At 36.8% G+C, this 18,513-nt stretch overlaps 1 protein-coding gene across 2 annotated transcripts; it reads left to right on the top strand.

The window, feature by feature from the left end:
• Positions 1–1,002: 1,002 nt before the first annotated feature.
• LOC111331588 (uncharacterized) lies at positions 1,003–18,468 on the top strand. 2 transcript variants are annotated; one of them, XM_022936731.2, is made up of 10 exons: positions 1,003–1,329; positions 8,895–9,179; positions 11,590–11,946; positions 12,279–12,427; positions 12,870–13,017; positions 13,433–13,521; positions 14,294–14,528; positions 15,084–15,198; positions 15,816–15,870; positions 16,633–18,468. In XM_022936731.2, exons 1-10 carry the CDS (start codon positions 1,239–1,241, stop codon positions 16,711–16,713), a joined length of 1,605 nt encoding a protein of 534 aa, XP_022792466.1. In that variant the 5' UTR covers positions 1,003–1,238; the 3' UTR covers positions 16,714–18,468. The 2 variants fall into 2 exon arrangements, with proteins under 2 accessions (XP_022792466.1, XP_088608529.1); XM_088752403.1 differs by lacking the exon at positions 8,895–9,179.
• The last annotated feature ends 45 nt before the right edge of the window (positions 18,469–18,513 follow it).

The raw sequence follows: 18,513 nt of genomic DNA, 5'->3' as shown, positions 1-18,513 counted from the left end.
GTCAGCTTTTTAACACTTAACGGTGGCCACTTTACAATTTCAACTTAGTTGTAGTAACCAAATTACCTAGTAAGACAAGAGTTGTTTGCCGAGGTCGATAAAAAACGAGTCCTTTATTTTGCTCTGTTTGCTTCTCCGAGATCATCAGAAAAAAAATACACTACCGTGACTAACTCTGGCGAACACAATAACTTCATTTGGGTTTTTGTAAGTAGTTCACAATATCTGGATATTGAACGTCCAGAAGGAGCTAGGTGTTTTCGGAGAAATCACTATTTCTCAACGCATATCGGTCGAAGCCTTATACAGTTATTTTTTCGTGGTACCTTGACTTCGTGATACCTTGACTACCGTGACTTAGCTGAACGTTTTGTCTGCACATTTATTTTCATAAACAGTCAGTCAATGGGGCCAAAAGATAACAATGGCAGGACATTTCTTTAATTAAATCAATCCCCTTTTTAGACAAATCCTATGGCCCACTGATAACGTAAGATCGTGGTTTGGGTTAGACCCTGTGTTTATAAGTGGCCCTCGGTGTTTCACTCCGTAACCATGTACACAAGTACTTAAAAGTGACACGTCATTGGTTTGCGAAGAAAATAGCCTGCAATCGAAATCTCAATGAAAAGGTAAAGAGACTCTTTTCTCGAGGAGACTGTCACTTAATATCTTTTAATGTGTCATTTAAAACGCTGAATTTCAACTATTCATAGCAAAGATTTATATTAAAGGAAAGGAACAAATGTATTGTCTTAAAAAGTTAACACTTATTCTCCCAATTAAAGCTGATTTCTGAATATCTTGCCAATTTTTTTAGCGATAAAATCACCATTGAAAGCTTCTTGTACTTGCTCAGAACTAAAGCTGGTCGTTTACTTTTTTTTAGTGTAAATGCCCTCAATTTGTTCAAATTTCCTTCATTGTACTGCTGTGGTGCGCGGTGCCTCAGCCCTTGGCTTTAACAGGAAGGTTTAAGGACAGTTCATGTAATCATACTTGATAGCGAGACAGACACGAGGGCGGAAATAGATTCGACTAAGTCGTTCGAAACTGAAATTGGCAATCGACTGAGGACGCTCCGTGATATTTGATGAAGGGAGATTGAATTCGGAAAACCAAGGAAGATTTTATTGAAGTAATCCTTGTTACATTTTGTGTTGAAGACGAGATTTTTGTTGGGAATCATGCAAAGGTATCTTGCATTTGCAATATTGGCACGAAGTCAACCTTAGACAATGAAGGCGCACAGTCTACTTCCCTTTTGCGTTATATTATTGTCGTTGCTGTCCTCTGTCCACGTTTTCTCGTTAGGAAATCACTCTCGAGGTAAGTTATAAAGTTGTTGTTTTTTTATAAATCTACCCCTTTGGGGTTTCGTTGCGTGCCAATATAACCGACTATTATTTAATTCACGTTCAATGGACGTTGCGTCGACTCGTTTGAAGGTTATTAAATGACCTAGTTGACATTTATCGGTAAGGTGACCTAGTTAGATTCTATTCGAATTTTAGAAGGACGTCTTTCAAGTTTACTTTTTAACGGTTATTTCTGTAAACATTACTGAATTGTTATCACGATCAGAATCACAGAATGTACACGGCTGATAAACTGAAGTTGTTGTGAGGGGAGGGGTGAAATTACAATAACTTCCCATTCTACATTTACGTTCGCCTGTTCTCATGATCCTACAGTATCTATTTCGTTTTTTTTTTTTTTCGGTGTTGTTGTGGTTGTTTTCTTTTTTGTTTAGGCCAGTCAATTCCTTTCCTTTTGAGCTGCAATTCGGTTCAATTCAGAAACGTAATTTGGTTCAAACGTAATCTTTTAGAGAGCCAGAAACAATATCTTCCATGCAGGATTCACTATTGGATGAGAACCTGTGAAAAACCTATGAAAAACCTTTGAATTTTTCTGTGAAAAAACCTGTGAAATACCATTTTTCACGTGTTTTTTCAAAGGTTTTTCACAGGGTGTGAAATTTTGAAAACCTGTGAACAGGGCACTTTTCACAGGGTCAAAAACCTGTGAACAGGGCACTTTTCACAGGGTCAAAAACCTGTGAAAAAATATGTGAAAAAAACTGTGAAATAAAACCTGTGAAAGAACCTGTGAAAAAACCTGTGAAAAAGAATATTGTTCTGGAGCTTTTTCACATGTTTTTTCACAGGGTCTAATATCTCAAAACCTGTGAACAAGGCACTTTTCACATGGTCACAACCTGTGAAATAACCTGTGAAATAAAACCTGTGAAGAAGAATCTTGTTCAGGAGCTTATTTACAGGCTCTAAAATTTCAAAACCAGTGTGAACATATATATGGCACTTTTCACAATCCTTTAACTGATTACATTGTGTTTGTTAATTCATTGGCAAAGTTTGACAAGCAATGACCTGTCATTGATAAGTAACATTCCTTCTCTTAACAATTGAGACATGCATGGGTCTCATGATGTTGGTGTTCTGGTTTACTTTTCGGTAAACAACCTTTCTGTCAAAAACTGGCAAGACTATGACATCTCACGGTAAACATAATGAAGTAACCTGGAGTACTACCAGATATACTCCAGATAAAAGCCCTGATACAAAGCCTTGCTTGTCTTTGGACTACTTCACTAGCTTGCTCTCATCGAGAGAGTGCACTCAAGCCACTGCAGTGCCACCACATGCACAATATTGTCATAATATATTGAATCCTTTGAAGTAAATCTTCATGACATGTTAATTTACAATAATTTGACCAAAACATCAAGCATCATTTAATGTTAAAATTTAATAGTAATGACATCAAAAAAGACCAAGTTGGACACATTTTGCCAAACATCATGATGGATGTAAATGAAATTGGTTTAGTTTACAGAAAATACTGTCAGTTACATTTGCAATTGCTCTAAAAGCTACCTCTGTATGTACTCCCTCTATAGCTCAAAACACACCACTTATAACAAATAGTTCTTTTATAAGCTACCTGGTGACATAATGATAAAGCCATTATATATATTAGAAGGAAACATTCCAAAAATTAAATTACTTTTTTCAAACTTAAGTCAAAATCTAAATTTAAATCTAAATATGTCAATATTTTGCCTAACAGCTACATTTGGTAATTGGCCTGGGTTACAAATGGATTTAGTTTTACACCAACATGAAAGTAAAAATGCATTAACACACATAATTTAATTTTTTTTTTTCTGCAGCTTCTCGGCAGTTCCAAATTCTATATCTTTGAATCTTAGGAGTTAATTGCATTATGTGGCATTTTAAACTTATAAATCAACAGTTTTTTTTGCTTCGCGAATCCGCTTGCTCGTGACTGTTACAGGTTTAAAGATGTCTGCAGGTGTAAAGGATTCCACAGGCACATTCACATACCCTCTGTGCCCAATGCATGGTGTGATAGCTGGATTAGTACTGTTTTGTGTACGTGCAGAACTCGTGCCCACTAGTATGGGTGGTGATGATGGGGCAGGAGTGTGTGAACGTATGGGTGATGATGATGACAATGGGGCAGAAGGAGTGTGTGAAAGTATGGGTGATGACGATGGGGCAGAAGGAGTGAGTGAATGCATGGGTGGTGAAGAGAGGGCAGAAGGAGTTTGTGAAAGTATGGGTGGTGATGAGGAGGCCTCCTTCAGCATAAACTAACATATATGCATTTGAGATAAACATGCTGTTAGCTTTATATAGCAAATGTTATTGGTAGTGTCACACTAGCAAGTGCCTTTTGTGGTTATATTGTCCCGATTGTCAAATTTAAATTTGAATGATCAAATTAAAATATGTCCCAGGGAACATTGCACAACAGATTGTTACTACAGGTTTATTTTAATTATTTTATTGTAGTATTTTAGTGATGTACTGTATTATTGTAAATCAATTCTTCTTTAATTTTAGTTTGCATTAAATTTTTTCCTTTAGGTTGTACGTCAAAATTCCTAGTAAAAAAAAATTTGGAACCTGCCTCAATCACAGTAAGAATATAAATTGAAGGGCAAAATAGCCCCCCCCCCCCCCCCCACCTCCAAAAAAAACAAAACAAAACAAAACAAAAACCAAAAAGAACAAAAAACAAATTAGTGGTAGGTTTACTTTTCAATCACGCAAACAAATTAAATATGGCGGGTAAAATGCCAATCTGTCTGTTCCCTTGGGTTGTTCGTGTGAAACTTTCTTACTTTACAAAATTCTGACCTTAAAATATTTTTGAGCAGCCGTGAGGACTTTCCCAGTGGGCGCCAACAACTCTTCGGCAGTATAGCTCTTTACTGATGGTGCCGGTTTTTCTTCTAAACAAAGCCGAAAAATTTATGGACTCCATAGTACAGTGCACTAGCTACCTCTTGCACGACTAAATCGGCGTGAATAAGAAGAAAGCGCGAGCTGAATTTTGGCGCCACCATTTTCCCGCCTAAAATGGTGCAATAGATGCGAGCCAATGGCAGTGAAGAAGTATGATGACATCATATTCAAGCGAACAAAACAAGATGGCGGCTGTTTCGTGCCCTTGTCGTCTTTGCAAAGGAAAGCTGGTCTCCGGCAGAAAGGTGCGAAATTCGCACATGAAAATTTGTTGTAATTTTCCTGAAGAAACAGGAGAAGAACGAGTTGAAGGAGATACGCTGTCAGATCCTGAGGAATCTGACGAAACACAAGGAGAGCCTGCAGTGCCGGATCCAAAAAGTGATCATGAGGAGCTCGAGCTCAAGCAAGAATCTGTCGAAGAAGACTTGCAGTAACTGCTAGTAAGAGAGACTTTTCAATTTAGGATCGTTCCTTCTGTTAGCAAAAAGATCGATGCCCACATTTCAATGAGTTATATGCAATTATTTATTGTTATCGGAGATTGAAAAGGATTTAGATTGTGTTAATTAAGTTCTGCATGAGGAAAGATTTAGCAAAAGCACGAAACGTCGTAATAACCTCTAAACATGCATCTTAGTAAAGAAAGTATTTTTTCCAGAAAGCTTATTTTGTCCTCCTTTAAATGAGATACAACACAACTAATTACTGTAAATATCTGTCGAGAAAAAAATAAAAGGAAAAAGATTGTCATTATTTGTCATTTTTTCGCCGGCGAGAAAAGGTTTAATTAACACTAATTTTCTAATTGCTAATACAAGTAATGCAGTCTTAACTAACATTAAAATATTATAGTTGTGTTTTAATGTTAACATAGAGCACACTTTGATCTTTCATTTTAGCTTGGTGTTAATGATGACAGTGACTACGATGTAGAAAGTGATGATGCTTTAGAAAGTGATTGTAGTTTGGAGGGTACAGATGAGTTTAGTAATGTTTGCAAAACTTTGAAAAGTGACAAACTTTGATCCATCTGTGTATGAACATACATCTGCTTAAACCCCACTGTATCCTAGAAGTTCGATTACACTTATACAAGCTGTTGCTTCTCAGTTTTTGTGGTTTTCTTCAAATCCTGGTATTAGTAAAGAGAGCCTCTCTTATCAATTTTGTGTGCAGAAGTGTCTCCTACCACTGGGTAACCTAGCTGTTACCGAGTAACTACGGTGAGGCATACTCAGTTATTAAACCCTTTCTTGTAAAAAGCCTTTGCTCATGATTGTGTTTTGTTTAGGGACACTGACAATTACAAGTATAGCACTCTGGTGAAATGCCCCAAGTGTGGCTCAGATCGTTTTTTAATTAGTAGAAATATAGCGAAGAAGCATTTTGTTTATTTGCCACTTGGGCCACGTTTGGCTCGCCTCTATGGGACAGCATCACTAGCACAAGTGTTCCAGTCATTTACTGCAAATGAGAAAGATCAAACCCAGCCTGATATCATGGATGATATTCAACAATCTCCTGTATGGAACACCTTCAGAAGTAGTGCCAGGGAAAGAACAATCTTTTTGCAGTCATCAACAGATGGCATGAACCCATTCAACAAGAATAAAACTTCCTACTCCATGTGGCCCATTACTCTGGCTATGCTAAATTTGCCCCGACAGATTAGGTACCTGTTTGGGAGGCTGTTACTTGTTGGCATAATTCCAGGTGAATATACGTCCATTAAAATTTATCAGCAAAATGGTTAAAGCTCTCCAGTTATAATTCCTTATGAACCCGGTTGCATTTTAATTTTCTTGTATTTCTGCTCATTGTTTGAACAGTGTAGAGGTAATAATTATTTTAGTTTTTTTAAATGTTGTATTTCTGCAGGGTTGTAATGCATGCTTCCCTTTGTCACTGTTGCTTTCTTTACGATGGAACCAATTACAAGAAGCCTGCATTTTGATATATGGTTTGGCAGACTGCATGTGTTTCGCTGCAAAGGAAAAATTTTATTGTCACTTTTTGGCAACCACATTTTTCCATATATATGGTGACTGAAAGAAAAAATTCCAGTAGCCAGTTGGCGCCTGCCTAAAAAAGTTAATTTTGGACCCTGTTGAGACAACCAAGGAAGACATGGAAGATGCAAGTGGAGAAGAAGAGCAAGAGCATTAGTTTAGAGAAAAAGGACACCCTGAATCGGGTGGAATGGAGAAGGGGAGTTCAAAAGATTGCTGCTAAAATGGGGTAAATTTGGCCACCCCCATTTATGGGGCGGGGAGATAAACCCGGATAAAAAATGGATTTATGATGATGAGCGAGCGTGATGTCTAATAAATAAAATGGTTCTTTTCAGAGCCACCCGGCTCTTTTCAGAACCACCATATCTATAAGAGTCAACATTTTTTGTCTTATTTTGATATTTTTATCATAATCATAGGGAAAAAATCATGGGAAAACTTGTGTTTAACAGGATTTAAAAATTCTTTGGATTTTCATTTAATTTTACCGTGTATACCCTATTAAAGCCCATTATGAGCAAAGTAAGATTTAATGATAACCACAGAAATTATTGCACGCTCATTGCCTAATTTTGATTGTCCGTAAGCAGACAGCTGACAAGTGAACTTATAACTTATGTGACGAGCAAGAACAGACAATTTGACAATTTGTTGTCATAAAAAACAAAATTGTCAGTTTTCAATGTGTTCTGTTATTGACATTATTGTCAAAATAGTCTGCAGATCCACAAGGCAAGTGGATCCCCAGCTTCTTTGACAATGTTATATATGATGAAATTCATGAACGATAACAAGACAGACACATGAAAACCAATTTCAATTTGTCAAAAAACAACGTATCAAAGCAAAAAAATATTTTCAAGATTGGCCCTGCCAATTGGGCCTGCGGATTTCAATGCATATCATTTGGCAATATCTGCACAAATGAGACGACTGGTCTGGTTAATCAAAGAATTGCAAGATTTAACCAAATCCTGCAATTTCTTAGGTTGGTCTGAAAAGCCAAATCTATAATTTGGCAACTCACATGTTTTTTCACAGGTTTTTGAAGCATATTTTCAGTGAAATTTCTTCAGAGGTTATTTCACAGGTTTATTCACAGGTTTTAAAAGCAAAATTTCTTCAAATTTTGCTCACATGTTTTTTCACATGTTTTTTCACAGTTCTTAAAATTCACAGGTTTTTTTCATAGGTTCTAAATTTTGTGATTTTTCACCAAAATTTAGCCCTTGCAAAATTCACAGGTTTTTTCACAGGGTGTTTCAGTGTCAGATAATATTTCACACGTTGTTCACAGGTTTTTCACAGGTTCTCATCCAATAGTGATTTACGCTGTGTATGAGTGTCGATAGCAATATCAATAAAAGCCTCAGCCTAGCGGCGTATGAACGTCCAGCTTGTTTACAACCTGATTTCTGGCACATAAGAGAGTGTAGCACACTTTTTCAAGAGCAATCTAGGTTGGGTATCCTCTTTATTAAAGCAATTTACACTTTCAAAATCTCTCCATTCTTGAAAACTATTAGCTTGATGATGTTCAGAAATGTTAAAGAGATGGAATGTGTTCTCTGTTACTAAAACTTTTTGTAGAAAAATGCTGTTACTTTCTATGTAGTGCTTTTGTCTGCTTATTATTTATTTATCATTTACCTTATACTCAGGAAAATCCTAATTTGCATCTATTTTTCACACATTATTATAATGCCCATGCAATTTACATTAGTTAAAGTATGTCATTTGAGACCTTGTCAGTTAATTGCCTTAGACTTGTCTTTGATTGTTAGTTGGGGATGAACTGACAAGGTTAGATAAAACTAGTTTTGCCAATGACAAAGGAAATATTAGCATGTCATGCAGTTAGTTTAAATGTAAATTTAAATTTTCCTGAACTAAGTGATAGCTACTTTCATTATATAGCTGGGAATGTACAGGCAAGATGAAGCAAGGACACAGGATTCCTGTCAAAGCAAAATCTTTTAGCTATATAATAAAGTAGTAGTAATAGTTGCAAAACTTTATTCAAAGTGTCAAGAACCTTCCAGCTGGGGAATAATCCCTTACTAATTTGGGGACACTAAAAAAGAAAAAAGACTAGGAGCTATTTACAGTAGTATGCATATTAAAACTAAGAGAAAATCTATAGTTAACTAATTAGGGGATTTGTAATTAAAAAAATGTAAAATTCAAGTGGAGCAGAGGCTACAGCGTGTGCAGCCATCGTCCAAGACCTCACTTAGATTGAGTTGGCGTATCTTGCTTTTGAACAACTTGAATGTCAATAAATCCTTTATTGACCAAGTTTGTATGCTCATGGTGGCTGAATAGTAACCTTTCGTTTTTGCTTTTTTGTGGACCCCAACTTCGTCTTGGTCTCGGAATATAATGAACTAGCTTGGCCAATATCTGTCTCATCTTGACCTCATGCTTGGTCAGATTAGTGCATATATACTTTCTCTACTGCGAGGATCGCACATCATACGCATATATACTTTCTTGGCTTTAATGGCAAGTGTAATCTCAAAGAAACTTATAATTATAAATTTAGCGAAAAAAAAATTTAATATACTGCTTTGTATTTCAGCATCGCATATAACAATTTATCCAAGGAGCGTCAACAATTCATACTTTGCCTTAAGGGGCTCTGTGTTTCAGTTAAACTGTACTGTCAGATCTGGATTTGGACAAGTTCTGAATGTCTCCTGGAAGCACAATGACAAGTGGTTGTTTGACAGGATAAAACAAATTGATAAGTCAACAGTTCAGTTGCAAGTATTGAATACAAGTACACTTGATAATGGATTTTACTGGTGTGGTCTAATATCTGGTAACAAATCCCAGGGAGTGAATATCTCAGTTACTGTGGCAGGTAACAATTTGGTTTACTTTCACTTTTATGTACATAATTTAATAAGTTATTTGATATGAAGTAAATGGGGTCTTGTAAGTGCAAGGTGGTGTTCTTCTTTAAGACAAACTGACTTACTTCAACACCTTAAACCAACCTAAAAACATTTTTCATTAATTTTGATTGTTAATACACACATGTATAGGTATTCATGTAGGAATGTGAAGATGTAGACCATAATGTCTTGTTTCAGGGTGGTATTCTTCTTTAAGTCTAAGGCGATCAACTGACAAGGTCTCAAATGAACATACTGTACTTTATAGATAGTAAGATACCGGTGAAATGTCAGAACTCCTACAAATCTCAAAAAGAAAGACCTTGAAAGCCAAATCTAACTAACAAATAAAGGAAGAATGTTTATCCCTTTAAACCCTATAAGTGATTAGCATCTAATTTCTCCTTACAATATCCCCCCTGAATCACACATTAAGGTCATTAGAATACAGGAAATAATCACCAACTAAAGAAGTTCTTGATTGTTAGACAAATCCTCCTTGTCAGTGTCTTAGGAAATGTATGGCGATCAATATGGAGAATGAGCGTACAGTAAATGATTTAAACCTAGAGGTAATAGTTGATCATGTATTCTGATTGTTTAAGTGAGAGTGGTCCTGAAAAAGATTAATATCAGTTACAACAGTGGCTGACATTTCAACAACCTAAAATAAAGTCAAGTTTTGACTTAAAAAAAATGAAGTTCCACTTCATGAGTGCTTGGTGTTCACTACACAGCGTCTTGTGAATTTGTTGGTTTGTTGGTTGGTTTGTTGGTTGGTTTGTTTATATCAACTAAGTTGAAATTGTAAATTGACCACTGTAACCAATAAAAAAGCTGACGTTTGGAGCATTTATTAAGCCCTTCATTTCGGGCTAACGCTCGAAACATCACGTGGCCAATTTACAATTTCAACTCAGTTGATATAACCAAATTACCTTGTTACCCCCACCAACGCAGCACCCCAGCCGAGTTTCTTTTATTAGAAACTTTCAGCCTCTATTCCCTTGTTTGTTGGTTTGTTTGCTGTTTCAAATTTATTAACCTTCATTTGAAATATTAAGACAGTCAATGTACATGTGTTCCACCAGCACATAAATACAGTCAAATCTCAGACTCATTGGGACTAGACAAAATAGTCCAGATAATCTAGGGTCTGGATAATCAAGAATATGAATATTAATGAGGGACGAAAACTGATTAAATTAAGAAAGCAACATTTAATCCTGAAACAAGACCTATGGTCACAGTCCTACATGTCATTGAATACCTCTACATGTGTGTATTAACAATTAAAATTAATGAAAAATGTGTTTAGATTGGCCTAAGGTGTTGAAGTACAGTTCAGTTTGTCTTAAAGAAGAACACTGCCTTGTTTACTTCACCTTTCAATGCTGTAGTTTTAATAAAAAAGAATATGGCTACGGGTCTTGATCATGACTGATAAATATTCGTGAAAAATAGGGACCAGAGAAAAAGTCTGGATAATTGAGAAATGCAGATAATCGAGGTTCGACTGTACCTTTTAGTAATCTAAATAAGCTGCATGGCTTAAAATTTGGTAGGCTCCGGTTAAAGTGTACAAAAGCTGTATAGCTTTGTATTATAGAGCATGTGTCTTTGATATATATTATAGATATGTTATCGACCAGGTGTGAGGTCAAGATGCTGGGTTTTGGCAAGTTCCTTTTTTTTGTCTGTCTTCTTGGACCAAGAAGAAGTTGAGGTCCACAAAAATGCAAGGAAAGAACAAGACTAACATCCAGCCACATCTTGACCAAACAAGCTTAATCAATAAAGTATAAGAATTCGATAAGAATTGAGAAATTGACTAGTTTATTTCTAGAGTTGGGATTAAGAAGGCCACAAATGTTTGTAGCGAAATGAACTTGTGAGGGTCATTCAATGAATTACGTTTTCAATTGTTTTGACTGTCCTCTGCCACTCTTTGCAAGTTTGTCACTCGGACATATACAGTATTGTCCAAAAGTTTCCAACCTTTTTTAGTTGGCTTCACGCACTTTTTTCCTTATGTGGAATCAAAGCGGGCAAGATGGGCCCTGATCTTGCCCGTTTGGGTGGCCAATAAGAACTCAGGATTTGCTTCTTACTGCCCCCAGGTGCTGCCAGCTAGGTAATAATAACTCTTTTTCACCCTGCAGTGTCACTCTGAATCAAGCACCAAGGTTATGAGAATAATTATAGGAGTGATCGCTCACTTAAAAAGCTCTTGATTATTGAACAAATTCTCCTTGTCGACACAGTAAGAGGTGTATAGAGAACAGTATGGAGAATATGCCTATAATGGTTATAAATTAACCTTATTTCCTTGGAGACTCCCACATATAAATTAACCTTAAAGTTTGTGCTTTACAGACCCACCAAGTCTCCCGCGTAATTTAAACTACAAAATCTATGGTGCATATCCAGATACAGAGGTCTGGATACGGTGGTCAGCTTCTCACTATACTGGTGGTTTAGTGGTTAATTACTCCATCAAATTGTGCCATGGCAATGGTGACTGTTCAAAACCTCCCTGCAAGTTGATTGACATGAAACGATGCCCACTTGCAAACATTCGCAGCACTACAACAAATTTCAGGTGTATTCTGAAAGATTTCGTATACACCTTCGGTGACTGTCAAAGTGACTATAATGTTTCTGTAGTAGCCACAAATGCTGTTGGAAGTGCACAAAGCTCAGTCTACCTGCCATATATTACTCAAAGTTCAGGTATTTTTTTTAAGTGCTTTTTCATTTATTTGTAGAATGATATAGGCATTGCAAAAAGTATCACACTATCCATTGTATTTATAGAATGAATTCAGTCATTTAACACTTACTTGAACTATCAAGATATGATTGTTAATTCTCCCCTCTTGCTGTTACACATTTCCTGGTAAGTTAGTCACAAGAATTTGGTGTTAGTTCAAGATAGCAACTTCTACCTTTTAAGTTTGAGTGTTCTCATTCCCTATTTGCTTGATTAAATGAAATGTTTATTTTAAGGATAAGTTACATGTCTATCACTACTGGAAATTAAAGGGTTAGTGTTTGCCTTTCAGTCATACCTTGGCCTCCAAAAGATTTGAGTGTTGAGCCCACTGATAGAGAGGGTGAATTAATGGTACGTTGGAAAGCCAGAGGCTCTTGGGAACTATCAGATCAAGAATATATGGTGCTCTATCATGCTAAAGGGGAAATGGAAAATAAGGTATGTTCCCAGTAATCATTTTGTAACCATTTTTTTACAAATTACTCATGAGAACATGGTTTGATGCTACTCTGGTTTAAAGATTGAGGAGGGTGAAGAAGTTGGGAAAAATGAATAAGAATTGGAAGAATGAGTGGAAGATTGGAATGAAAATTCATTTCCTCACCCTCCTCCATCCAGTCACAAACATTCTGGTTTCCTGGCCTCAACTTATGTCAGTGGGATACAGTGATTTAAAATTCTCATTGTTTATTTGTATTTACTAAGTAATTAATTCTTTTTCATGCTTCAAAATGGATGTACCTTATGTTTGAATTAATATATTGTATGCACAGGTCATGCTGTTCCCACATTCAGTTGGATATTTCTAATTCAATCTTTAGGGCTAATTTTTATTGTGATCACTAGTAAGATTGATTAATGCCATTATCATTGATTTCAGACAAATAAGGTATCCAATAAAGAATTTACAAAGCTTACTAAACTGAAAGACTTTATGGAGTATAGTATTTACCTTGAGGTCAGATTAGGAGGAAAATCAAACTGGAGTGAAGCTACTGGGCCAAAAATTGTCAAGACAAAAGCAGGCAGTGAGTCTTTTTAATAGTATTGTCTTTGTGTTTAATCTGCAGTCCAAACCTAGCTATTTTCTTAGTTTTTTTTTTTCTACTACCCACTCTTGGTTGCGGAAATTTTCTCTTTTCTCCAAAAACATTAAGTTATTGCAGTGCAAACTATTTTCATTGAGTCAGCTAATGCTACCCCTATTTACTACCCTTTTTCCAGACCTCCCCTTGTTTTCCCCTGTTACCTTATTCCATCCTTTCCTTTTGCCATCCATTTCTTTCATTTTTTTTATCCTCCCTTTAACTTTCCTGCCTTTCATCCCTTGCTCCTCTTTGTTGAATCACCCTCTCTCCACTCTTGCCATCTTTTTCCCTCCATTCCCAATTCCTTCTACACCTCTACAGCTGTAACAGATGACATCAATCTTTTTATTTATAGACCCAGACAATCCACCAAAAGTGATCAGACATCATTCAGTCTATTTTCCAGATAATTCTGGCCTCAGGAATGTAACAGTAGTGTGGGAAGTAGGTTTAAAGTTCTATTCTTCACACTTAAATTTCCTGTTTGCATACGTGTCTGTGGGTGTACTTTTTAAAGTATTTTAAGTGTCTGTGAATGTACAATTAAAATTGTTCGTCACTGAGTCCTCAATACCTCAATTTAGGGATTGCTCAGGTACAAAACTTGTGGTCTAAGGTTAAATAATTTTGGTAAATTCAGATGTTTTTGCCTGTCCAAATTCATAGTTTTTATGCTTCATATATTTTTATAAATAAATAGTTAAGATATTTTGACTGATTTTGTTCTTCAGGGTAAGGCTTCTGAGAGAAATTGAGAAATTTTCAATATAGTGTCTGAAAGTAATGCAAGATTTTATTAATTGGTGCATGCTTTGCTGTGCACTGTGATAAGTTCAGAAAACTCAGGCCATTTTCTGGACTCTTTAGAATTATGCAGAACTAGAAACCAATGCCTATTATTTTTTGCTACTCACATTTTGGCAGGCTTTTAACAGTTTATTGGTCTGATTTGCTCCTTGTGATTTTTGCTTTGTTCTTGTGATTACTCAAGGTTTTGAGTTTACCATCATGACTCAGTCAAAATGGGCCCTTTTGGCTTAATTTAATTTCTTTCTTTGTTTCTTTTACTGTTTGATAATTCATCATTTGAACTCAGTGGGTGGGGAAGGAAGGTATCCTTCTCATAGCGATGCCCGGGGGTAGAGATTTGATCTAGGGCCATCATGAAAATAACAAAACATTATTAATTTACTCATTACCCAACTGTTTCTCTTAGCCTGCAGATAACTCTTCATGGCGAGGCACTCATGGTCAGTACATCATTTCATGCACTTTCCATGTTAACCAGAGCAAAGTTCCAGGTTGCGAATATACTACTGATGCCAAGGCAACCAACTTAATTCTACCGAGATTGGAAAATGCACTCAGCTACGATGTCTTTGTGACAATCCGCAATATGGAAGGAAAGTCCAGCTCACGCAGTGAGCCTCATCTTATTGAAAAAGTGCAGGGTGAGTGAGGACTTAACTTACTTGTTGCCGCACCCTCCCTCAAGGAAAAAAGGAAGGTAGAAAATACTATTAAAAAGACCTACAGCCTGCTTTTTTCTCCTTGGGGGGCACGGTAAGGAGTGCATCTGAATTGCAGAGCAAAAGTCTTAAGTCATTCATCTCTGGTATGATCCTCTTATGCATAAAGTATGACCCACATGCATGTGATATTGATGTCCTCTCCCTCTAGAAATTATTAGCGTTTTTCAAGCTTTAAGAGCCCCACCTCCCAAATGTACAGTAATGTTAACCTAGTAAATGCATTTGATGTTGATGATGATGTTCCATCCCTCTAGGAACTAGAATTTTTCAAGGTTTTTTTACCCCCCACCCCCCACTTTCCAAATGTACAGTAACATTCTATGTTGTACAGATTGGCTGCACACAAGTATAGATTGGCTCCATTGTAAGAGAATTGGGCAGTCACAATCACAACAAGTGTCTTTTAATGATTTGGTTGTTGAAAGTTTTTTTCAAAGAGACTCCTCATTCACTGGTCTCTTTTCTGTTCCTCAGAAAACAAAACACTAACTACCCAGGAAGGGAAATCAAGTAGCAAAGGAATTGCTTGGCTTATTGCTTCAGTTGTCGTAGGATGTTTGATAGCTGGAGTTGCTCTTTACTATGTGAGGTATGAAAAAGAATTTCTGGTAACTTTGAGGGTCTAAGGAAGGAGAGGGAGTAAGGGATGGGAGTGAGGGAAAACTGGATGGGAGTGAGGGAAAACAGGATGGGAGTGAGGGAAAACTGGATGGGAGTGAGGGAAAACTGGATGGGAGTGAGGGAAAACTGGATGGGAGTGAGGGAAAACAGGATGGGAGTGAGGGAAAACAGGATGGGAGTGAGGGAAAGTAAGGGTGATTGGGAACCAGCCATTATTAATCACCCGAGGGAGGGAGAAGGATCTGGGAGGGGGAGTGGGAGATCAAATGGAATTATGGGGAAACAGAGGGCTGATAAGTTGTTGCCAACAGAGTATAAAGAGGTGAATATACAGATTTGACTGCTAATTAATTACCAATGAAGAGCGAAGGGGGGAAGGGGTGAATCGGAAGAAAAGTGAGAGGGAGAGATTGAGCAGGGGAGGGTTGTAGAGGCGTGTTTGGAATTAAGACTGGAAAAGGAAAGAAGGTAGGCTATGAAGGGCAGTACAAGTATTGGTGCAGCTCAGTATTCCAGCCATGTCAAGTAATTCTCCCACAATACTTTATTGTTAACTTTGCCTGTACCCTTTTTGTTAAATGGTAGAAAATGGACGCTAAGGCCAAGCCCTCCGATGTCATTGAGGAACCTTGAACTCGACGTGAGTATTTGTTTATAATATAATAATAATAATAATAATAATAATAATAATAATAATAATAATAATGATGATGATAATAATAATAGTCATTAGGTGGGATGAGAAGAGGCTTCCTTTGATGACAACATGTTGGAGGCAGAATTGAAATACTAGATAAGAAAATCCTGCTTAGTACGAATATGTCAAAAGAATTGCACTTTGTCTCAGAGGTTCATCATTTTTGCTCAAAGAGTTCTTGCGTCTTCTTTTCTTTTTTCTTTATTTACGCACTTATTAATGCATTTACCTACTTAAATTTCTGCTCGCTGCTTGGCTTGCTTGTTTGCTAGTTCATTGAATTTTATTCTTTATACTCCTGGGAAGCACTTTGCTGATTTGCAGAAACAGGTTAATTTTTATCAAAAAATTGTCTTCAAAAGTCGTGTCGGTGTATCCGTTTTTGTTTACCAACAGCTCAGACAGTGTACAATCAGTTTCGGCGACGAAACGTGGTTTGCTGATCCACTCTTGAGAGAAAGAAAGAAGTAAAACAACAAACAGTGCAAACATTGCATTCCATATTTTTAGGATAAAACCTTTGAGTTCCCACACAAGCACTTTTGAGATGGCATCTTTGTAGCACAACCCCTCTCCAAAGTCACATTCATACAAGTTCGTTTTTGTGTATGAGCTTGGACTGTCTGTATTTCTTAACACAAACTTAGCAGAGTCTACTTCATTGATAGTCCGTGTTGATTATCACATATCTCTCTGATTTTCCAGCTGCCGCAATTTTATGACTACCCCAATGAAGAGGACTGCAGTGACCCTGATGGAGACTACTGTAAACTCTATGAAAAGTAGTATTGGTATAAAAGATGTCGTGTGATTCTGCTACACGCTGAGATAATATTTTTATAAATATACCTTCTGACCCTATCTCTCCTATAATAGTATTTTTGATAGAAGACTAGTTAGTATAAGTGACTGTTAATGCGTCGTGCGGAACTCTGGGAGTCAGGCGCGATGAAGTCCTTCTGTTTCTTTAACACTGCTTTTATTTATTCGCGCGACGGACTTTGCTGAAAGTAGGGACTGCTCATAGTCTAGGTAACGATCGCATATAAAAACCGGCGACGTAGTATGAGTTGGTGGCTCTCGACCGCAAAGATTTTATTGGTGTGTTAGTTCAAAATGATTGCAATGGTTTTTAAACGCTGTGCACGGGCTGTGACGCGGAAAAGCTAGCAGCAACATTTAAACCAAGAATCTGTGGGGTTCACAAAGCAGTCACCTCTGCCAACCAGGAATAAGATTTATTAGCAAATCTTATCTTTGGAAACTAAGTTAGTCTTTAAAATGGATGTATGGCGATTCCAAAACATTTAATATAAGAGGAATGATAAAAGACAACAATTCATTGCACTTAAGATAATCTTTGTTCCTCTAAGTAACTTAGAGCTAAGCAGGAAAAAAGAGACCTACGAAAATTTTCGGTTCATTCTAAACGTGAGGTATACACAGTTTTTAACTTTCCGTTAGTTGTGTGGGATCAGTTAATGAAAATGTACGGTCTCTAATTGAGAAGCTGCCTGAAATATTTGCTGCAACAATTTATGTGGTAAAATTTACCCTTCTCAAATGACCATATTTATATAGAAAATTGGAAAAAAAGATTTTTTAAAAATGTTGAAAATGAATTTACGTAAAGATGCTTTCCTTTTGAGATCTACAGTTCAAGAATTCGCTTGCCTCCAACCCTCTCTTGTGCATTCTGTGTTACTTCGCCATTCAGAGGGAAGAACGCTGGCTCTTTTTCCAAAAGGCAGTTTATATAGGCCCTGAAATTATTGTAATAAGCTTTTTATTTTATTTTATAATTTTTACACCTTTTGTAGATTTGTTATTTAGGAAAAGTTAAATAGAGTCAACTTCAATTGAGTGTCTTTAATAATCTGAAACTGCATTTGTTTTGCTTTACTTCGCTTTGTGATTGGTCCAAAAAACTTGCAGCACTCTCTCAACCAGTCAAATGCAAAACTAAAACCAATCACGACTTGGTCGCCGCGTTTTCCCGCGCTTTAGGTGGTTTGCTTTGTTTAGTTCGAGTTCTCATTGGTTCTTGAGGGGGTGTTCCTTTCTTCTGATTGGTTGTTTTGGTTTGACGACACTCAATTGAATAGCGCGCTAAAAGTTACTTTTCATAATGTTTATACTTGGCGGTAATTACGAGCCCGAAGTTTTAAGATCCATAATTTAGTGGAATTCCGTAATCTACCCCTGGGGTCTCTTAGCCCCTCTTATATCGTTTCCTCTTGATATGTTCGACCTCCGCTACCTCGGAACTCCTTCCAAGACAGTTTTTATTCGTAGGATTATAGCGCACTAACACGAACTACATTTGTACTGGAATAAATTGTGCATAGAGGTTTCGTAAAGTTCGCTTTTTATTAAAATAGGTTAGATTTTCAAGTTGCCCCTCTCTGCACTGCTGTGCTCTACTTTGCTCTGCTCCTATCGACACCAAGAGAGAAAGCTAAATAGAAAGAAGAATCTGTAGCAAAAACGTTTTGAGTCAAAGGAAAATTTTTGTGAATAAAAGTCATTTTCGAATCATCAGTTGTTGTTTCAGTGTAATAGTAACAATAATAGTAATCAAAGTTT

The sequence above is a fragment of the Stylophora pistillata genome, chromosome 3 (assembly GCF_964205215.1).
Source record: "Stylophora pistillata chromosome 3, jaStyPist1.2, whole genome shotgun sequence".
Taxonomy (NCBI): domain Eukaryota; kingdom Metazoa; phylum Cnidaria; class Anthozoa; order Scleractinia; family Pocilloporidae; genus Stylophora; species Stylophora pistillata.
Note: the sequence above shows the minus strand (reverse complement) of the source record. Positions and strands in the feature narration are given on the sequence as shown.

Excerpts from the sequence above, each read along its gene's own strand:
- LOC111331588 (XM_022936731.2), top strand. The coding sequence starts at position 1,239 with ATGAAGGCGCACAGTCTACTTCCCTTTTGCGTTATATTATTGTCGTTG. Across the intron at positions 12,428-12,869 it reads AAGGGGAAATGGAAAATAAG|ACAAATAAGGTATCCAATAA; the intron begins GTATGTTCCCAG and ends CATTGATTTCAG. Across the intron at positions 15,871-16,632 it reads TGAGGAACCTTGAACTCGAC|CTGCCGCAATTTTATGACTA; the intron begins GTGAGTATTTGT and ends CTGATTTTCCAG.